The following is a 23472-nucleotide window of genomic DNA, read 5'->3' on the forward strand; positions in this document are numbered from 1 at the left end:
GAAATGCTGAAAACATGCAAAGATTTATAACAATATACAGCTGAATTGTTGAGCTATAGCTTATGCATCTTTTTCACCGTTTGAATTTATCTGATTTTGTGGGTGGGGCTCAAACAGGGCGTATACTTTCACAACGCGAGTTCCCCCCCCCCCCCACGATATAAGGACAAAGTGACGTCGTTTCGTTTGGCAATGCTGCTCAGTTGTGAGTTAGCTGTGCCGAGCTTCCATAACAAGGCCCATTTACCACTCCAGCGTGCAGTCAGCAGGCTAACGATGGCTACACCCCGATGAGGCGTCTTCGCCACATGCTTCGATTTTACAAAACAGCTCGGTGACGTTATTTTAGCTCGCCAAAAATGAAATAAAAAAGCGATGCGTTGACTTTTTGAAGACACGCAGATGGCGAGCTGAACATCACCACCACCAGCCGACGCTACAGTGCTCATTTTACGACGGATACTTTTGTAAACTTTCACCAGACAACATGGCTTCGTGGGTAACTTAATACTAGTGAATGGCGCAGTGGCGACTATCTAACTACCGTCCCGCTGTCGTCAGGTGCCGTGTTCGGCTGTGGCATTATGTCATTATTTTATTCATTCAAATTTGTCAGCCTTATTAACATTACTCTTCTCTGTGGTGTGTCGCATTTACGTGCCATTTTTTGGGGTCTGCTTAGTGCCACTTTCAAGGCGTTTCTATTCTTTTCAATGGGCAAAATGGATTTGGGATACAAGTAAATTGAGTCACTCTCACTGTTCGAAGAAGCACATTTTATTATGGATCACATGTACTGTACACTTTACAGTTTACCACAAAAAGTCAATGTTTCTTTACAGTCTAGTTCAATCAATAATTCCTTTATTTGACATGGACATCAATAAATTATTGGAAAACAAGGCATGCATTACTTTGTGGGTTTTGGCACCAGTGCTATTTCTTAATATTTGTCCAGAGGAGTCTTTTAGAAAAGACAAAGACAACACGAAGATAAAGGTGGTAGGTAAAATGCACAAATATAGATTTTGCCATTACTTTTGATATTAAACATTTACATTTTCAATGAAAGCTTCTTGATCACTGCGATTCTCACCAGCACACTTGTTCATTAACCCAATACTTAGTGGAGAACGTTTGACCACAAACTGAACAGCCAAATGGTTTCTCTCCAGTGAGTCTGCCCATGTGTCATTTGCTTTTACAGCAAACGTTTTCCAACAATGAGAACATTTACATACTTTGTTGTCAGTGTGACATGTCATATCACCTTTGGACTTTTTCTCATCATGATCTTGGTCAGTGTTGTAATGTGGCATCATGTCGTCACTATCTGATAGTGGGTGGGGCAAAAGCTGGCTGAAAATCAAACATTTCATCAGAAAAAATTCTTCAATGACTACAGTCTATTTTGGGGGGCTTTTTTGTCAGCAGACATCATCTATGAGTTCAGAACAGTGGAATAATTGATTGCTCACCTTGAAAGAATTTTGGCACCCGTGCTAATTCTCAACATTTGCCCACAGGAGGCTTTTAGAAAATGTATGGACAAGAAGATGCAATAAAAGCTAGTACAAAAGTCAGTAACATAGTAATTACTTTTTTTAAAACATTTACATTAAAAGCTTCTTGATCACGAATCACTTATTACCAGCACACTTGTGTGTCGTAACCCGATCCGTAGAAGAGAAGCTCTGACCACAAACTGAGCAGGAAAAAGGTTTCTCACCAGTGTGCATTCTCGTGTGTATTTTTAAGTATACATCCCGAGTGAATCTTTGGCCACAATCTGAGCAGGGAAAAGGTTTCTCACCAGTGTGGGTTCTTGTGTGTGATTTTAAGCTTTCCTTCAGAGAGAATCTTTGACCACAAACTGTGCAGGAAAAGGGTTTCTCACCAGTGTGGGTTCTTGTGTGTAATTTTAAGCTTTCCTTCACAGAGAATCTTTGAGCACAAACTGTGCAAGAAAAAGGTTTCTCACCAGTGTGCATTCTTGTGTGTATTTGTAAGTGTCCCTTCTGAGTGAATCTCTGACCACAAACTGAGCAGGAATAAGGTTTCTCACCAGTGTGGGTTCGTGTGTGTAATTTTAACCTTTCCTTCACAGAGAATCTTTGACCACAAATGTTGCAGGAAAAAGGTTTCTCACCAGTGTGCAGTCTTGTGTGTATTTTTAAGTTTCCCTTCCAAGTGAATCTTTGGCCACATTCTGAGCAGGAAAAAGGTTTTTCACCAGTGTGGGTTCTTGTGTGTAATTTTAAGCTTTCCTTCACAGAGAATCTTTGACCACAAACTGAGCAGGAAAAAGGTTTCTCACCAGTGTGGGTTCGTGTGTGTATTTTTAAGTGTCCCTTCTGACTGAATCTTTGACCACAATCTGTGCAGGAAAAAGGTTTCTCAACAGTGTGGGTTCTTGTGTGTAATTTTAGCCTTTCCTTCACAGAGAATCTTTGAGCACAAACTGAGCAGGAAAAAGGCTTCTCACCACTGTGCATTCTTGTGTGTCTTTTTACGTGTTCCTTCCTTGAGAATCTTTGACAACAAACTGAGCAGGAAAAAGGCTTCTCACCAGTGTGTGTTCTAATGTGTTTCGATTTACTCGTTTTAGCCAATGTTTTCCCACACTGAGAACATTTCCATTGTTTATTGTCAGTGTGACATGTCATATCACCTTCAGACTGTTTATCATCATCATCATAGTCAGAAGAGTGTGACATCGTGTCGTCGCGATCTGATAGTGGAGCTAAGAGTCCGTCTGCTTGTGAGCCTCCACACTGGTCTCCATCAGCTTCTGTTGTCATGTGTTGACTTGAGCTGCCGCTTGGAGGCTCCGCCCCTCTGCTCTCCTCACTTTGAGCTGCATCTTCACTCTTCAAAGGGTCACCAGTCGATGGAAACTTGGTGATATCCTCCTCCTCTTCTTGTTTGATGTGGGGGTGCACTTCTTCCTCCTCTTCCTCTTTAATGTGAGGGGGTTCTGGCTCCTGCCACTGAGTAAGAAGATCTTCAGTGTCTGCAAGACAAGAAGACAAACACATGGTTTGATAAGTCTTTTCTCATGTTCTGACTTTAATGTTGTGTATTATAGATTAGATTTATATTTAAGGTGAATGTGAAAGACAGATGAGTTTGATATATTGGAAATATTAAAATTGGGCAGGTCGACGACAACAATAAATGTGAATAAGTGTAAAATATTAAAACTCATCCATCCATCCATTTTCTACCGCTTATCCGAGGTCGGGTCGCGGGGGCAGTAGCTTTAGCAGGGACGCCCACAGTTCCCTCTCCCCAGCCACTTCATCCAGCTCTTCCGGGGGGATGCCGAGGCGTTCCCAGTCCAGCTGAAAGACGAGTCTCTCCTGTGTGTCAAGGGTCGTCCCTGGGGTCTCCTCCCGGTGGGAGGTGTCCGGGAGGCATATCAATTATCTGCCCAGCCACCTCATCTGGCTCCTCTCGATGTGGAGTAGCAGCGGCTCTACTCTGAGTCCACCCGGATGACCGAGCTTCACACCCTTTCTCTAAGAGAGACCACAGACACCCTGCAGAGGAAACTCATTTCGGCCACTTGTATCTGGGATCTTGTTCTTTCGGTCACAGGTGAGTGTAGGAACATAGATCGACCCTTAAATCGAGAGCTTCGCCTTTCGGCTTAGCTCCTTCTTTACCACAACGGACCGATGCAAAGTCCGCATCACTGCAGAAGCTGCACCAATCCGCCTGTCCATCTCCCGTTCCATTCTTTCCGCACTTGTGAACAAGACTCCAAGACACTTGAATTTCTCCAGGATATAAGCCCCAACCTGGAGAAGGCACGACACCCTTTTCAAACTGAGGACCACGGTTTCAGATTTGGAGGTGCTGATTCTCATCCCAGCTGCATCACATCGGCTGCGAACTGCTCTAGTGAGAATTGGAGATCACGGCTTGATGAAGCCAACAGAACCACATCATCTGCAAAAAGCAGAGATGCAATACTGAGGCCACCAAATCGGACCCCCTCTATGCCTCGGCTGCACCTTGAAATTCTGTCCATAAAAGTTATGAACAGAATCGGTGACAAAGGGCAGCCTTGGCGGAGTCCAACCCTCACCGGGAACGAGTCAGACTGCCGGATATGCAGACCAAACTCTGACTCCAGTCGTACGGGGACCGAATCAGGGGTTTCGTTACCCCATAATCCCGAAGCATCGCCACAGGACTCCCCGAGGGAAACGGTCGAACGCCTTCTCAAAGTCCACAAAACACATGTAAACTGGTTGGGCGAACTCCCATGCACCCTTGAGGACCCTGCCGAGCGTGTAGAGCTGGTCCACTGTTCCACGGCCAGGAAGAAAACCACACTGCTCCTCCTGAATCTGAGATTCGACTTCCCGATGGACCCTCCTCTCCAGCACCACCGAATAGACCTTACCAGGGAGGCTGAGGAGTGTGATCCCCCTGTAGTTGGAACACACCCTACGGTCCCCCTTTTTTAAGTGTTGGTGGTTCGCTGCTTCCCCCTCCTGAGACGCCGGATGGTGGAGCAGAACTTCCTCAAAGCCGTCCGGAAGTCTCTTTCTCCATGGCCTCACCGAACTCCTCCCATACCCGAGTTTTTGCTTCAGCGACCACCAAAGCTGCATTCCGCTTGGCCAGCCAGTGCCCATCAGCTGGCTCAGGAGTCCCGCCGGCCAAAAAGGCCTGATAGGACTCCTTCTTCAGCTTGACGGCATCCCTCACCGCTGGTGTCCAGCAACGGGTGAGCACAGAAGTCCAATAACAGAACACCGCTCGGGTTCTGATCGGGGGGGTCGTTCCTCCCAATCACGCCTTTCCAGGTCTCACTGTCATTCCCCACGTGAGCATTGAAGTCCCCCAGCAGAACAATGGAGTCCCCAGCGGGAGTGCTCTCCAGCACCCCCTCCAAGGACTCCAAGAAGGATGGATACTCTGACCAGCTGTTTGGTGCATAGGCACAAACAACAGTCAGGACCCGTTTCCCCCCACCCGAGGGAGGCTACCCTCTCGTCCACCGGGGTGAACCCCATCGTACAGGCGCCAAGCCGGGGGGGCAATAAGTATACTCACACCTGCTCGGCGCCTCTCACCGTGGGCAACTCCAGACTGGTTAGAGCGTCTGCCTCACAGTTCTGAGGACCCGGGTTCAATCCCCGGCTCCACCTGTGTGGAGTTTGCATGTTCTCCCTTGCCTGCGTGGGTTTTCTCCGGGCACTCCGGTTTTCTCCCACATCCCAAAAACATGCATTAATTGGAGACTCTAAATTGCCCGTATGTGTGAATGTGAGTGCGAATGGTTGTTTGTTTGTATGTGCCCTGCGATTGGCTGGCAACCGGTTCAGGGTGTACCCCGCCTCCTGCCCGATGACAGCTGGGATAGGCTCCAGCACGCCCGCGACCCTAGTGAGGAGAAGCGGCTCAGAAAATGGATGGATGTACAGTTTGCTTTGTAAACATTGTACAGTTTGCTTTGTTTGCATTTGCTTTCATTTTGCTTTCAATCAGCCCCTCTGAACAATTCCAAGTGACATAATATTGACAATTTGTTACTTTTTATTTCAGTTTTGATGTTTAATTCATTCAATACCATGTCTTGGCCCCATAATTGCTATTCTCACACGCAATAATGTGGTGACAGTTTTATTTACAGAATCACACACGAGAAGAAATATCAGGTTGAGTGATATTTTAAGCGAGTTACTGGAGTAGTTTTCCAAGTCAACAAAAACATGATTCTTCAATGAAATTAATGTGATTTCTCACATAGATTAATTCTGGATAATTTTACGAGGATTGGGTTGCTGCAGAAGCCTTGAGAGCAAAAAAACATTTGGAAATAAGTCTTGGGGGGAATCCCTATTCTGGCTGAGGATGGAGGATTGTTAACCTGACGTGCAAAAAAAAATAAATGTGCGCAGTGCAGTAACATTGCTCAATCGATTTACTGTAGTAGTAGTAGTAGTGGTGGTAGTAGTCGTATTTGCAGTTATTGGTGGTGGTCGTCGTAGTAGTATTAGTAGTAGTCATGATAGTAGCAATTGAAGTACAACCCCAATTCCAATGAAGTTGGGATGTTGTGTTAAATAAAAACAGAATACAATGATTTGCAAATCATGTTCAACCTATATTTAATGGAATACACTACAAAGACAAGATATTTAATGTTCAAACTGACAAACTTGATTGTTTTAAGCAAATAATTGTTAACTTAGAATTGTATGGCTGCAACACGTTCCCAAAAAGCCGGGACAGGTGGCAAAAAATACTGAGAAAGTTGAGGAATGCTCATCAAACACGTGTTTGGAACATCCCACAGGTGAACAGGCTCATTGGGAACAGGTGGGTGCCACCGATTGGCTAGAAAAGGAGCTTCCCTGAATTGCTCAGTCATTCACAAGCAAAGATGGGGCGAGGTTCACCTCTTTGTGAACAAGTGCGTGAGAAAATAGTCCAACAGTTTAAGGACAATGTTCCTCAACGTACAATTGCAAGGAATTTAGGGATTTCATCATCTACGGTCCATAATGTCAGCAAAAGGTTCAGAGAATCTGTAGAAATCACTGCATGTAAGCGGCAAGGCCGAAAACCAACATTGAATGTCCGTGACCTTCGATCCCTCAGGCGGCACTGCATCAAAAACAGACATCAATGTGTAAAGGATATCACCACATGGGCTCAGGAACACTTCAGAAAACCAATGTCAGTAAATACAGTGCGGCGCTACATCCGGAAGTGCAACTTGAAACTTTACAATGCAAAGCAAAAGCCATTTATCAACACCCTAAAATGCCGCCTGCCTTCTCTGGGCCCGAGCTCATCTAAGATGGACTGATGCAAAGTGGAAAAGTGTTCTGTGGTCCGACGAGTCCACATTTCAAATTGTTTTTGGAAATTGTGGATGTCGTGTCCTCCGGGCCAAAGAGGAAAAGAACCATGCGGACGCAAAGTTCAAAAGCCAGCATCTGTGATGGTATGGGGCTGTTAGTGCCAATGGCATGGGTAACTTACACATCTGTGAAGGCACCATTAATGCTGAAAGGTACATCCAGGTTTTGGAGAAACATATGCTGCCATCCAAGCAACGTCTTTTTCATGGAAGCCCCTGCTTAATTCAGCAAGACAATGCCAAACCACATTCTGCACGTGTTACAACAGCGTGGCTTCGTAGTAAAAGAGTGCGGGTACTAGACTGGCCTGCCTGCAGTCCAGACCTGTCTCCCATTGAAAATGTGACAAATACGACAACGGAAAACCCGGACTGTTGAACAGCTGAAGCTGTACATCAAGCAAGAATGGGAAAAAATTCCACCTACAAAGCTTCAACAATTAGTGTCCTCAGTTCCCAAACGTTTATTGAATGTTGTTAAAAGAAAAGGTGATGTAACCCTGGTAAACATGAGCCTGTCCCAGCTTTTTTGGAACGTGTTGCAGCCATCAAATTCAATGTTAATGATTATTTGCTAAAAACAATAGTTTATCAGTTTGAACATTAAATATCTTGTCTTTGTAGTGTATTCAATTAAATATAGGTTGAACATGATTTGCAAATCATTGTATTCTGTTTTTATTTATGTTTAACACAACGTCCCAGCCGGGCTGTTCGGTCCCTGTACGACCGGAGTCAGAGCTTGGTCCGCATATCCGGCAGTAAGTCGGACTCGTTTCCGGTGAGGGTTGGACTCCGCCAAGGCTGGCCTTTGTCACCAATTCTGTTCATAACCTTCATGGACAGAATTTCTAGGCGCAGCCGAGGCGTAGAGGGGGTCCGGTTTGGTGGCCTCAGTATTGCATCTCTGCTTTTTGCAGATGATGTGGTTCTGTTGGCTTCATCAAGCCGTGACCTCCAACTCTCACTGGAGCAGTTAACAGCTGAGTGTGACGCGGCTGGGATGGGAATCAGCACCTCCAAATCTGAGACCATGGTCCTCAGTCGGAAAAGGGTGGCGTGCCCTCTCCAGGTCGGGGATGAGATCCTGCCCCAAGTGGAGGAGTTCAAGTATCTTGGGGTCTTGTTCACGAGTGAGGGAAGAATGGAACATGAGATCGACAGGCGGATCGGTGCAGCGTCTGCAGTGATGCGGACTTTGTATCGGTCCGTTGTGGTAAAGAAAGAGCTAAGCCGAAAGGCGAAGCTCTCGATTTACCGGTCGATCTACGTTCCTACCCTCACCTACGGTCACGAGCTGTGGGTCGTGACCGAAAGAACAAGATCCCGGATACAAGCGGCCAAAATGAGTTACCTGTTGTTTTATTTATATCTCATTTATGGCAAAAAGAGAGGACCGTGTTTATGTCAGCCTATAGTGGGGGAAAAGGAATATAGTCAGCCACCGATTGTGCAAGTTCTCTCACTTAAAAAGATGAGAGGCCAGTTTTTTTTATTTTATTTTTTTTTATAAATCATAGGTACACCTCACCTATGAGAGAAAATGAGGGGGGGAAAAAATCCAGAAAATCACATTGTAGGATTTATAATGAATTAATTGGTAAATTCCTCAGTAAAATAAGTCACCTACAAACAAGCAAGATTTCTGGCTCTCACAGACCTGTAACTTCTTCTTTAAGAGGCTCATCTCTCCTCCACTTGTACCTGTTTTAATGGCACCTGTTTGAACTCGTTATCAGTACAAAAGACACCTGTCCACAACCTCAAATTGTCACACTCCAAACTCCACTATGGCCAAGACCAAAGAGCTGTTAAAAGGACAGACTTGAAATCAACTAAAGGAGCAAGTATTAGAAAATGGAAGACATATAAAACCACTGCTAATCTCCCTCAATCTGGGGCTCCACCCAAGATCTCACCCCGTGGGGTCACAAGAACAGTGAGCAAAAATCCCAGAACCACAGCAGGGGACCTAGGGAATGACCTGCAGAGAGCTGGGACCAAAGTAAGAAAGGCTAACATCAGTAACACACTACGTCACCAGGGACTCAAATCCTGCAGTGCCAGACGTGTCCCCTCTGCTTAAGACAGTACATGTCCAGGCCCGTCTGAAGTTTGCTTGAGAGCATTTGGTATACCTCACCTATGAGGTCTGGGAGAATGTCATATGGTCAGATGACACCAAAATAAAACGTTTTGGTAAAAATTCAACTTGTGTTTGGAGTACAAACCCTTCCACTGCCCTGTTGCATCCAAAGAACCCCATACCTACTGTGAAGCATGGGGGTGGAAACATAATGCTTTCTGGCTGTTTTCCTGCAAAGGGACCAGGACGACTGACCGGGGAAAGGAAAGAATGAATGGGGCCATGTATCATGAGATTTTGAGTGAAAACGTCCTCACGTTGTCCAGCTCCCTTGTGTCAACCATTGAGACCTTCAAGTTCCTGGGAATTACAGTCTCTCAGGACCTGAAGTGGGCGACCAACATCAACTCCGTCCTCAAAAAGGGCCAGCAGAGGATGTACTTCCTGCGGCTTCTGCCACCGCAGCTGCTGAGACAGTTCTACACAGCGGTCATCGAATCAGTCCTGTGTTCTTCCATCACAGTCTGGTTTGGTGCTGCTACAAAAAAGGACAAACTCCGACTGCAACGGACGATCAAAACTGCTGAAAGGATTGTCGGTACCCCCCGACCCACCATTGAGGACTTGCATGCTGCCAGAACTAAGACAAGGGCGTGCAAAATCCTCTCTGACCCTCCGCACCCCGGTCACCAGCTCTTCCAGCTCCTTCCCTCAGGTAGGCGCTACTGATCAATGCAAATTAGAACTAGTAGACATTCCAACAGCTTCTTCCCTCTTGCGATCAACTTCTTAAACACCTGACCTACAATTCCATTACAACATGCTGGTAATTTTTTGACTTGAGTTCGTTGTCACATTTCTGTGGGGCCAATTATGTATTACTCGTGCACTCACTGTGGTTGTCTCGCCATGCTGCACTATTTGCATATAGTGGCCACTCATGCCAGAGTAGCATCTGCTCCATTTGCACACTGATTGAGGAGTATCCGTAACATTTGCACAACCATTGTCCCAGATTATCGCACTACTCGTCACTTTAAACCGCATACACTCCTTGAAGTCTCAGTGCCCTTTGCACAATGGTCATTGCACCGGACTATTGCGATATTAGTCATTCGAACTGCTCTAAGTGCTAGAGGACTCTGCATCTTTTTGCACAATTGTTTTTTGTCAATGTCTTTATGTCTCCAAAGTGTTCTGTAAATTGACTGTCTGTTTTCGTACTAGAGCGGCTCCAACTACCGGAGACAAATTCCTTGTGTGTTTTTTGGACATACTTGGCAAATAAAGATGATTCTGAATCAGATTCTGATTCCATCAGCAAGGGCATTGAAAACGTGGCTGTCTTTCACCATGACAATGATCCCAAACACACCGCCCGGGCAACGAATGAGTGGCTTCAAAAGAAGCATTTCAAGGTCCTGGCGTGGCCTAGCCAGTCTCCAGATCTCAACCCCAGAGAAAATCTTCAGAGGGAGTTGAAAGTCTGTGACAGCCCCAAAACATCACTGCTCTCGAGCAGATCTGCATGGAGGAATGGGCCAAAACACCAGCAACAGTGAGTGAAAACTTTGTGAAGACTTACAGAAAACATTTAAAATCTGTCATTGCCAAGTATTGAGATTAACTTTTAATAATGACCAAATACTAATTTTCCACCATAATTTGCTAATAAAGCAAAAAAATAAAAAGTGATTTCATGGATTTTTTTTTCTAATTTTGTCTCTCATAGGTGAGGTATACCTATGATGAAAATTACAGGCCTCTCTCATCTTTTTAAGTAGGAGAACTTGCACAATTGGTGGCTGACTAAATACTTTTTTGACCCACCGTATACTATACCATTAGCAATAATGGGGAGGAGGAAGATGGTGGGGGGCATCGAGGGGGCTTGCAACAGGGTGCCATTTAAGGTATCACCGCCCCTGACTTGCAGTATGGGACACCGTGGTCATCTGATTTTGCACACTTTTCTGCGTGCCCGAATCATTTTTGCGCCACGGTCCGATTTTCAAGACATTTTGATGGAGCGTCATAGCTGCTGTCCAGCAAAACATAGGCGCCTGCACACTCCACGAAGCCTGCCGGGTTAGGGTTATGTGTGCCGCCTCGTTGGCGGTTACTGGGCGTACTCAAACACAGATGTCGGCTTCTGCCAATGTAGCGCCATTTGCGGACAACTTTCGTGTGCGCCACAGGCTCGCGGCTGTGTTCAACTAAAGTGAGGAACGAACAAATTAATTCGTGAAATGATTCTTCAGTACGTTCACTCAAACGATTGGATTGTTTGAACGAACCAGGAGGTGACGTGTGACATGCTCTGACACTGCGAGAGAATGAGAGATTTCCCAGACAAAATTTTGGCGGCCACGCTGAAAGATAAGATTAGCAATCCTTTGGCTTAATTTCCTCCTCATCCATTGTTTTTTCCTCTTACTACGGGGCTGATTATTATTGATTAATTTTTTCAAATGCCTGCTGATGCCAAGATACCATTGTGTCCGTTGTGGATCCACTTGACCATTTCATCGATGGATCTTTCGATCGCTTCATCATGCAAGCTAGCGGAGCCCACTATGACGACTGCGGCAATCCACTGAAAAGAGAGCTCGGAGCTGAATATTCAAGTCCTCTCCTCCATTGACAAAAAGCTGTTACTTCTCGATCTCTTACACCAGGAGATTAAGGAGTTCAAAACCATCTTGGAGTTCACGCACCAAGAAGTCAGAGAGCTACAAGAAGACTATGCCGAACTTCAGTCAGCCATGAAAGCGATGACAACGGAGGTAGAAGTTCAAGAAAAATAAAAAATAAATCAAAGCAATGCTGAATTTACAGTCAAGAAGCACATGGGATAACATTTTTCAGGCATTTCCGAGAGTACACCTGATAATCCAGATGCTCAAGTAAAAAAAACTTCATGTCGACAGTGCTGAATATCCGGGAGACACTCGCTAACATCACCTTCCACTGAGTTCACAGGCTCGGAGGACCGCGAGCAGGAAGTAATACCCATCCAATCATCGCCAAATTTGAACATTTACAGCAGAAAGTCTTTGTAAAGTCAAAAGGACGGGAGCTGAAGGGTACACAGCTTGGGATGAATGACCAGTTTCCACGCAAAATCAACAAGTGATGCAAACTTTTGTACCCTCTAATGAAGAATTACAGTTAACAAGGAAAACGCGCCTCACTGGTTGTGGACAAACTATACACAGATGGTCAACTGTTCCGCGATTCCAAAGTCACCCCTTGGCTCGTCTAATAGGAGTATTCTTTTCAAATACGTTTTAATATTTGGTATATAGTGTAGGAAAAAAATGAATGCAGCCCTAGGGGGGCACAAGCCAGTGCAAACTGTAGGCCGGTCCTAAGCCCGGATAAATGCAGAGGGTTGCGTCAGGAACGGCCTCCGGCTTAAAACTTTGCCAAACAAATAATTCCATACCGGATCGGTCGTGGCCCGGGTTAACAACGTCCGCCACCGGCGCCGTCAACCTGCAGGGCCCCGGTGGAAATTCAGCTACTGTGGGTCGAAGTCGAAGAAGAGGTGGAAAAAAAGCAAAAAGAAAAGCACAGAGCCTAGAACTGAATGTGAGGACTTTGAATGTTGGGACTATGACAGGAAAGTCTCGGGAGTTGGTTGACATTATGATTAGGAGAAAGGTTGATACATTGTGTGTCCAGGAAACCAGGTGGAAAGGCAGTAAGGCTAGAAGTTTAGGGGCAGGGTTTAAATTATTTTACCATGGTGTAGATGGGAGGAGAAATGGAGTCGGGGTTATTTTAAAAGAAGAGTTGGCTAAGAATGTCTTGGAGGTGAAAAGAGTATCAGATCGAGTGATGACGCTGAAACTTGAAATTGAGGGCGTTATGTGTAATGTGATTAGTGGCTATGCCCCACAGGTAGGATGTGACCTAGAGGTAAAAGAGAAATTCTGGAAGGAGCTAGACGAAGTAGTTCAGAGCATCCCAAACAGAGAGAGAGTCGTGATTGGTGCAGATTGTAATGGACATGTTGGTGAAGGTAATAGGGGTGATGAAGAAGTGATGGGAAAGTACGGCATCCAGGAAAGGAACTTGGAGGGACAGATGGTGGTAGACTTTGCAACAAGGATGCAAATGGCTGTAGTGAACACTTTTTTCCAGAAGAGGCACGAACATAGGGTGACCTACAAGAACAGAGGTAGAAGCACGCAGGTGGATTACATCTTGTGCAGACGATGTATTCTGAAGGAGGTTACCAACTGTAAGGTAGTGGTAGGGGACAGTGTGGCAAGACAGCATAGGATGGTGGTGTGTAAGATGACTCTGGTGGTGGGGAGGAAGATTAGGAAGACAAAGGCAGAGAAGAGAACCATGTAGTGGAAGCTGAGACGGGACGAGTGTTGTGCAGCTTTTCGAGAAGAGGTGAGACAGGGTCTCGGTGGACGGGAGGAGCTTCCAGAAGAATGGACCACTGCAGCCAAGGTGATCAAAGAGGCAGGCAGGAGAGTACTTGGTGTATCTTCTGGCAGGAAAGGAGAGAAGGAGACTTGGTGGTATAACCTCACAGTACAGGAAATCCTACAAGGAAAAAGGTTAGCCAAGAAGAAGTGGGACACTGAGAGGACCGAGGAGAGGCGAAAGGAATACATTGCGAAGCGACACAGGGCAAAGGCCAAACAAGAGGCATACGATGACATGTATGGCAGGTTGGACACTAAAAGAAGGAGAAAAGGATCTATACAGGTATGCCAGACAGAGGGATAGAGATGGGAAGGATGTGCAGCAGGTTAGGGTGATTAAGGATAGAGATGGAAATGTGTTGACTGGTGCCAGCAGTGTGCTAGCTAGATGGAAAGAATACTTCGAGGAGTTGATGAATGAGGAAAATGAGAGAGAAGGGAGAGTAGAAGAGGCAAGTGTGGTGGACCAGGAAGTGGCAATAATTAGTAAGGGGGAAGTTAGAAAGGCATTAAAGAGAATGAAAAATGGAAAGGCAGTTGGTCCTGATGACATTCCGTTGGAGGTATGGAAGCATCTAGGAGAGGTGGCTGTGGGGTTTTTGACCAGCTTGTAAAGTTGATGAGCCACACAATGAAGTTATGGGAAAGAGTAGTGGAGGCTAGACTCAGGACAGAAGTGAGTATTTGCGAGCAACAGTATGGTTTCATGCCTAGAAAGAGTACCACAGATGCATTATTTGCCTTGAGGATGTTGATGGAAAAGTACAGAGAAGTTCAGCAGGAGCTACATTGTGTCTTTGTAGATCTAGAGAAAGCCTATGACAGAGTACCCAGAGAGGAACTGTGGTACTGCATGCGGAAGTCTGGAGTGGCAGAGAAGTATGTTAGAATAATACAGGACATGTACGAGGGCAGCAGAACAGCGGTGAGGTGTGCTGTAGGTGTGACAGATGAATTTAAGGTGGAGGTGGGACTGCATCAGGGATCAGCCCTGAGCCCCTTCCTGTTTGCAGTGGTGATGGATAGGCTGACAGATGAGGTTTGACTGGAATCCCCGTGGACCATGATGTTTGCAGATGACATTGTGAAGTGCAGTGAAAGCAGGGAGCAGCTGGAGGAACAGTTAGAAAGATGGAGGCATGCACTGGAAAGCAGAGGAATGAAGATTAGCCGAAGTAAAACAGAATATATGTGCATGAATGAGAGGGGTGGTGGGGGAAGAGTGAGGCTACAGGGAGAAGAGATAGCAAGGGTGGAGGACTTTAAATACTTGGGGTCAACCGTCCAGAGCAATGGTGAGTGTGGTCAGGAAGTGAAGAAACGGGTCCAAGCAGGTTGGAACGGGTGGAGGAAGGTGTCAGGTGTGTTATGTGACAGAAGAGTCTCTGCTAGGATGAAGGGCAAAGTTTATAAAACAGTGGTGAGGCCAGCCATGATGCCCGGATGAGAGACAGTGGCACTGAAGAGACAACAGGAAGCAGAGCTGGAGGTGGCGGAAATGTAGATGTTGAGGTTCGCTCTCGGAGTGACCAGGTTGGATCAAATTAGAAATGAGCTCATCAGAGGGACAGCCAAGGTTCGATGTTTTGGAGACAAAGTTAGAGAGAGCAGACTTCGATGTTTTGGACCCGTCCAGAGGAGAGAGAGTGAGTATATTGGTAGAAGGATGATGAGGATGCAGCTGCCAGGCAAGAGAGCGAGAGGAAGACCAAAGAGAAGGTTGATGGATGTCGTGAGGGAAGACATGATGGCAGTTGGTGTTCCAGAGGAGACTGCAGGAGATATGCTTACATGGAAAAGGATGACGCGCTTTTTTCCACATCTGACCAATTTGTTGACTAATTCAACAATTATTATCGGTGGTGACTTTAATATAGTATTTAATCCAAACATAGACCGCTCAAATGAGAAAAAAAAAAAATCAAAACAATCACAGTCTTCCCGAATATTAGATGAATATATGCACGAATCCGGACTCGCCGACATATGGAGAATAAAAATCATACAAGAAGGTAATGCACTCTCTTTTCTTCGGTTCAACGCTCCTTCTCTAGAATTGACATCTTTTTCACAAAAAACTCAATTGCCCAAAACAGCACTTCCAAAATACATCCAATAATAGTTAGCGATCACGCTCCAATTTCTCTCTGCCTCAAACATGATACCTTCCCCAACCTGCCGCTGTAATAGTTCTCTACTGAAAGATCCAGAATTCGATATATTTGGAAAGGAAGGAATGGGGACATTTTCTACATATGAATGATTCCACAACTATATCCCCATCCTTACTTTGGGAAACCGGGAAAGCTTTAATTCGAGGCAAAATCATTTCTTACAAGAAAAAACAAGATAAAAAATGACCAAGAGAATTGGAGATGAAAATCAAACAAGTCACAGAGGAATATCCAATGATCCTTCCTCGATGTGCCGGCTCAGCAACTCCATATACCAGTTGACAACAACACAGGTTATACTAACAAATCAACTCACAGGTTCTTACAGGTGTTTAGACACCCACCGCATCACTCGTCAGTAGGACTGCCTTGCTCATTTTCCCCACATCCTGTCCTGCCCTTTTCTGTTCTCTCTGATCTCCTGATCTTGTTCTCTTGGTTAGTTATTGCATGTCCTAAACGGGTCGCCACAGCGCGTCATCCTTTTCCAATTAAGCCTATCTCCTGGATCCTCCTCTCGAACACCAACTGCCCTCAAGTCTTCCCCCATGACATCCATCAACCTTTTCTTTGGTCTTCCTCTAGCTCTCTTGCCTGGCAGCTCCATCCTCATCATCCTCATCATCCTTTGTCTCCAAAACATCGAACCTTGGCTGTCCCTCTGAAGAGCTAATTTCTAAATGTATCCAACCTGATCACTCCGAGAGCGAACCTCAACATCTTCATTTCCGCCACCTCCAGCTCTGCTTCCTGTTGTCTCTTCAGTGCCACTGTCTCTCATCCGTGCATCATGGCTGGCCTCACCACTGTCTGATGAACTTTGCCCTTCATCCTAGCAGAGACTCTTGTGTCACATAGCACACCTGACACCTTCCTCCACCCGTTCCAACCTGCTTGGACCCGTTTCTTCACTTCCTGACCACACTCACCATTGCTCTGGACGGTTGACCCCAAGTATTTAAAGTCCATATTAAAGTGCACATATATTCTGTTTTACTTCGGCTAATCTTCATTCCTCTGCTTTCCAGTGCATGCCTCCATCTTTCTAACGGTTCCTCCAGCTGCTCCCTGCTTTCACTGCAGATCACAATGTCATCTGCAAACATCATGATCCACGGGGATTCCAGTCTAACCTTATCTGTCAGCCTATCCATCACCACTGCTCAGGACTGATCCCTGATGCAGTCCCACGTCCACCTTAAATTCGTCTGTCACACCTACAGCACACCTCACCGCTGTTCTGCTGCCCTCGTACATGTCCTGTATTATTCTAACATACTTCTCTGCCACTCCAGACTTCCGCATGCAGTACCACAGTTCCTCTCTGGGTACTCTGTCATAGGCTTTCTCTAGATCTACAAAGACACAATGTAGCTCCTTCTGACCTTTTCTGTACTTTTCCATCAACATCCTCAAGGCAAATAACAGATCTGTGGTACTCTTTCTCTGCATGAAACCATACTCTTGCTCGCAAATACTCACTTCTTCCCTGAGTCTAGCCTCCACTACTCTTTCCCACAACTTCATTGTGTGGCTCATCAACTTTATTCCTCTATAGTTCCCACAGCTCTGCACATCACCCTTGTTCTTAAAAATGGGCACCGGCGCACCTTTCCTCCATTCCTCAGGCATCTTCTCACCTCTAGAATTCTATTGAACAAGCTGGTCAAAAACTCCACAGCCACCTCTCCTAGATGCTTCCATACCTCCACAGGAATGTCATCAGGACCAACTGCCTTTCCATTTTTCATCCCCTTTAATGCCTTTCTAACTTCCCCCTTACCAATTATTCCCACTTCCTGGTCCACCACACTTGCCTCTTTGACTCGCCCTTCTCTCTCATTTTCCTCATTCATCAACTCCTCAAAGTATTCTTTCCATCTATCTAGCACACTACTGGCACCAGTCAACATGTTTCCATCGCTATCCTTAATGACCCTAACCTGCTGCACATCCTTCCCATCTCTATCCCTCTGTCTGGCCAGCCTGTATAGATCCTTTTCTCCTTCTTTAGTGTCCAACCTGCCATACATGTCATCATATGCCTCTTGTTTTGCCTTTGCCACCTCTACCTTTGCCCTGTGTCGCATCGCAATGTATTCCTTTCGCCTCTCCTCGGTCCTCTCAGTGTCCCACTTCTTCTTAGCTAACCTTTTTCCTTGTATGATTTCCTGTACTTTGGGGTTCCACCACCAAGTCTCCTTCTCTCCTTTCCTGCCAGAAGATACACCAAGTACTCTCCTGCCTGCCTCTCTGATCACCTTGGCTGCAGTGGTCAAGTCTTCTAGAAGCTCCTCCCGTCCACCGAGAGCCTGTCTCACCTCTTCCCGAAAAGCTGCACAACACTCGTCCTTTCTCAGCTTCCACCACATGGTTCTCTGCTCTGCCTTTGTCTTCCTAATCTTCCTTCCCACCACCAGAGTCATTTTACACACCACCATCCTATGCTGTCGAGCCACACTCTTCCCCACCACTACCTTACAGTTGGTAACCTCCTTCAGATTATATCGTCTGCACAAGATGTAATCCACCTGCGTGCTTCTACCTCCGCTCTTGTAGGTCATCCTATGTGCGTGCCTCTTCTGGAAAAAAGTGTTCACTCACTACAGCCATTTGCACCCTTGTTGCAAAGTCTACCACCATCTGTCCCTCCAAGTTCCTTTCCTGGATGCCGTACTTACCCATCACTTCTTCATCACCCCTATTACCTTCACCAACATGTCCATTCCAATCTGCACCAATCACAACTCTCTCTCTCTCTCTGTCTGGGATGCTCAGAACTACTTCGTCTAGCTCCTTCCAGAATTTCTCTTTCACCTCGAGGTCACATCCTACCTGTGGCGCATAGCCACTAATCACATTATACATAACACCCTCAATTTCAAGTTTCAGCCTCATCACTCGATCTGATACTCTTTTCACCTCCAAGACATTCTTAGCCAACTCTTCTTTTAAAATAACCCCGACTCCATTTCTCCTCCCATCTTCACCATGGTCAAATAATTTCAACCCTGCCCCTAAACTTCTAGCCTTACTGCCTTTCCACCTGGTCTCCTGGACACACAATGTATCAACCTTTCTCCTAATCATCATGTCAACCAACTCCCGAGATTTTCCTGTCATAGTCCCAACATTCAAAGTCCCCACATTCAGTTCTCGGCTCTGTGCTTTCCTCTTCTCTTTCTGCCGAAGAACCCGCTTTCCACTACTTCTTCGACTTCGACCCACATTCGCTGAATTTCCAACGGCGCCCTGCAGGTTGACGGCGCCGGTGGCGGACGTTGTTAACCCGGGCCACGACCGAGCCAGTATGGAATTCTTTGGATGAACGCTCATATTTGTTTGGCAAAGTTTTAAGCCGGATGTCCTTCCTGACGCAACCCTCTGCATTTATCCGGGCTAGGGACCCAGTTTGCACTGGCTTGTGCCCCCCATAGGGCTGCATTTGTATTTACACAACATCCTATTTCAAAACAATGCATCATTTTCAGGTTCAAATGCGCTTCAGGTTAAAAGATGCCCCTAAAAAGTTATAACGTACACTTGGATCAGGCAAAAACACGGCTGCTTCATGAACTCCTGCAAAGCAAATATATCTTCATGGGATTTGACACCGTCTTCCTCTTAATTTAAGTGGCCATACTTTGGGGAATCATTTGTTTGTTCACAGTTTTGTTGTATTCAAATTGCAAAGCTTTTCTCAATTATTTCACATATTTGAGTGCTTTTTAAAAAATGTTTAATTGCAGCATAAAGAGTTGCTTTGAATTCAAACTACTATGCAGCCTCGGCACCTTTCCTCCGAAGGGTTAGAAAGATGGAGCCGATAAATAAATAGCACTTGCAGGCCAACAATTCCATGGATGTCAGCTGGTCCACGCGTTGCGTAAACTGCGCAACCTGCGTGATGACGTCTTTACTCCTATTTGGGTAGGCTCAGAGAATTGTTAACCGTTTCTTGATTCGGGGGTTGCCACCCCCCCCTGTCCAGAGTGGCAGCGGCCACCACATAGCTCCGCCCCTTCCGCAGACACAGATAGTACACATTGTAGGATGTTAATAACGTTATGTTAAATGTATCATCCAACGGGGCCCGTATATAAAACCAGAAATATTATTCAAATTAGAACGCATGCAACAAGTGAACCAACCTGCTCTGTGTAGCACACTTCGAGGTTGCAGATTGAACGCGGCGTCCAGTCGTTGACGTCGTGGCTCCTTCTCCTCTTTCGGTCCACAAAGTTCCTCCCCGTACTCCGCTGCCCTTCTTGCCCACATTTTCACACGACGACCGCAACACTTTCCGCCCTCGGTTGGAGGGATGAGAAAAGCAAGTGCAAATCACATATGTGAAACAAATAGATCAAGATGAAGATTTGGACACTGCGGATTAAACAGTATGTTCGTTAAAATGGCAAAGCACCAAAATCAACAAGAAAACAGCACAGTGTGAAAATGTGTAACTTCAGGAGAGGAAATGTGTGTTGAAACATGATTAGATGACAGATTAATAATAACGATAATCGTTACAGGACATTATTTCAGCCTCTCGGACAAACAAAGCTTATCGAATTTAGTTGTTCTTTTGTTTTATTAACCACATTTTAGCGTTAGCTGCGATTGGCTGGCAACCGGTTCTGGGCGTGCCCCGCCTCCTGCCCGAAGACAGCTGGGATAGGCTCCGGCACGCCCGCGACCCTCGTGAGGAGAAGCGGCTCCGAAAATGGATGGATGGATGGATGGATGGATTTTAGTGTGAGTATATATTGTGGTCCCCACGCCTTACTCGTAGGTGGCGGAAAGAAAACCACTTTACCTCACGCGTGATCTCTGCTGAGCGAAGTTTTGATCACAAACGCGACTCTTTGTTAGCGAGCTAGGCTAAAATAAGCTAGGCTAGGCCGAGAAGCTTCAACGTGCACGAGACCGAACACGAAGATTGCACGAATGATGTTTTCGTCCACTAAAGTCGTGATCACGGGGCGTCCCGGGTCGAGGATGAGGAACATTCGGTGTAAATTCAGGAAGACTTGCTGAAACCGCCCCTCCTCCCGCATCGCCAGAAGGGAAAGGCGATGTATTATTACCCGTGATCCTTTACGACAGAAATATTTAAAGGGACAGGCCACCGACTCGGAGCCAACTGAAGTCAAGCTAGCCGCCCCTAGTTTTGTTCATACGATGCATTACGGTAAGAAGCCGCCAACAAGCGGCGAAAGCCACCTTCAAAATAAAAGCCTGACAATAATTGCCCTCCAGCCACCTTCAAAATAAAAACCTCACGACAATTCATTCGAATCTTGAGACGCATTCAAAATGTAGGTTGATTTGAAATCCGCATACATGACTGCAAGTAGTATATCTTTAAAAAATAATAATAACAGGGGCCTCATGTCCAAAAGGTGCGTACGCACAAAAACGTGGCGGCTAAGTTGAGATGTATCACGAGTGACATGAGCGTGGAAATGTGCGGTCCCTCACGCCAACTGCACGGCTGGCGTACGCAGGTTTCTGCAGCTGTTGGTGCTTTGGCGACACTTCGAGGTGATGCTGGGAAAACAATTAGCACTGATGAACCATTCATGCCCGGCAACATTTGATTTCAACAACGCCACTGAGGCAAGGACTCAGAATTCAATTGTATTGAATGAACCACTGATATTTGTGAGGACACCTATTAATCGATCAAGGCGATCATTTCTCATTCCTTGTGACTCCAGCACATGCACTGAAAAAAAAAAAGTCCTTTGAATGTACTTCATTTGAACATGCACATGGGTTGCACATGATTAAATGACAAAGGGCGAGAAAAGTGAAATATGTGAATAATGTAATAAATCAATGAATAATGTAAATGTAAAAAAAAAAAATGTTAAAAATGTATATTTCCCCTCGCAACCCTAAACAGGATTAGTGTTACGGAAAATGAATGTACAGTATAATTTTTGCATTTGTAAATCATAATAAAGCAACCGTCTTGCAGATGTCTCCTATTGCTTTATTGCTATTTCGATAAGGAACACCATGAAAACTAGAAAAAAAATATTTGGTCAAATATTGTAATATAAATGGAGTACGTATGAGTGTTAAAGTGTTCATTTTGAAAGCAAACAAAAAAAAAAAAAATCATATTTACTGACCATCCATTTTCTGAGCTGTTTCTCCTCCCGCGGGTCGCACGTTGAAGCTCCTCGGCCTAGCCTAGCCTAGCCTAGCTTATCTTATTTTAGCTTAGCTTAGCTTAGTTTAGCTTGCCAACAAAGAGACACGTTGGCGAGCAACACTTCGCTAAGCAGAGATCAAGCGGGAGGTAAAGGGTTCTTCTTTCCGCCACCGACTAGTAAGGAGTGGGAACCACAATACCTAATGCTAACGCTGAAATGCAGTTTAAAAACAGCAACTCAATTCTATCAGCTTTGTACGGAGCCCCCCTGGTGCCAAGGTATGAGAAAAAATAACGTTGATTGATCATTTGTAAATTGAGGGTACGCTTTACTAAATTGAGGGTACAGTTTGCCAAACTGAGGGAACAGAAATTTTTCCCATACCTTGGCACAGGGGGGCTCTGTTGCTTTGTTTGTCTGAGGTACTGAAATAATATCCTGTAATGATTATTTTATGAATCGTTATTATCTCTTAATCTGGATTCTGAATCCTTTTGTTGAATAATGTCTATAAAAACAAACTTTTTCTCTCCCTAGGTCACAAATTAGCTGTCTTCTTTCTGTCTTTGATTTTGTACAATACATAATTACATATTCGACTGTTTCCCCTCGTTGACAATAACAACAACAATTCCATTGCAACATGCTGGCAATTTTTTGTCTTGAGTTTGTTGTCACATTTATGTCGGGCCAAGTATATATTACTCGTTAGTCTCGCCACGCTGCACTATTTGCATATACTGGCCACTCCTGCCAGAGTAGCATCTGCTCCATTTGCACACTGACTGAGGAGTATCTGCAACATTTGCACAATCGACATTGTCCCAGACTGTCGTACTACTCGCTTGACGTCTCGGCGCCCTTCGCACAATGGTCATTGCACCGGACGATTGCAATATTAGTCATTCGAAGTGTTCTAAGTGCTAGAGGACAATTGTCACAAATTTCTTTTTTACCGGCATTACCCGATAACTAGCAACCCTTTATTGTTCAGTGACTGTTTTTCTCTACGTCTTTATGTCTCCAAAGTGTTCTCTGTCAATTGACTGTCTCTTGTCGTACTAAAGCGGCTCCAATTACCGGAGACAAATTCCTTGTGTGTTTTTTGGCAAATAAAGATGATTCAGATTCTGATAATCACATCTACCACGTCGGTGCTTTGCCATTTTACCTAACGTACTGTTTAACCCAGAATGTCCAAATCTTAATCTTGATATCATTGTTTCCCATGTCCAATTTTCACTTGCTTTTCTCATCCCTCCAACCAGCCGGACAGAATAGGGTTTTAGGGGAGAGACAGAAGGACAGAGTGGACAAGGGGTGTAGGGGTGAAAACCACCGCAGGAACCGATCCCGGGAACCAAAATCTTCAAACCCAAACAATTCCGGGAGAATTGTTAAACGTGAACGTGGGACAATCTGCGCGAGTGTATTATCTATACATGTGGTAGGTAGATAACTCTCAGAAATATAATGTCTAATGGAAACTTTATTTCTGTGTAGCTGATAATATGAAGTTGTGTTAGGAGGTATTATGTATTGAACATGTTGTATCTGAGTTCAGCATAGAAAAAACGGAAGGGAATATATCGTTAAACGTTGAAGCACGAGTAGCATGCGAACTTTTTGATGGAAATGTTCAAATTTGGCGATGATTGGACAGGGATGACTCACTGCTCGCGGTCCTCCTAGCCTGTGGAAGGTGATGTTAGCG

At 45.3% G+C, this 23472-nt stretch overlaps 1 protein-coding gene across 2 annotated transcripts; it reads right to left on the reverse strand.

The window, feature by feature from the left end:
- Positions 1-761: 761 nt before the first annotated feature.
- On the reverse strand, positions 762-22968 carry LOC133473627 (gastrula zinc finger protein XlCGF57.1-like). 2 transcript variants are annotated; one of them, XM_061765230.1, is made up of 3 exons: positions 20411-22968; positions 19746-19902; positions 762-3013 (listed from the first exon to the last, which is right to left on the reverse strand). In XM_061765230.1, the coding sequence occupies exons 2-3, from the start codon at positions 19870-19872 to the stop codon at positions 1641-1643; spliced, it is 1500 nt and encodes a 499-aa protein (XP_061621214.1). In that variant the 5' UTR covers positions 19873-19902; positions 20411-22968; the 3' UTR covers positions 762-1640. The 2 variants fall into 2 exon arrangements, with proteins under 2 accessions (XP_061621214.1, XP_061621213.1); XM_061765229.1 differs by having other exon boundaries at positions 19746-22967.
- Positions 22969-23472: the final 504 nt, after the last annotated feature.

The sequence above is a fragment of the Phyllopteryx taeniolatus genome, unplaced genomic scaffold (genome assembly GCF_024500385.1).
Source record: "Phyllopteryx taeniolatus isolate TA_2022b unplaced genomic scaffold, UOR_Ptae_1.2 contig_31, whole genome shotgun sequence".
Taxonomy (NCBI): domain Eukaryota; kingdom Metazoa; phylum Chordata; class Actinopteri; order Syngnathiformes; family Syngnathidae; genus Phyllopteryx; species Phyllopteryx taeniolatus.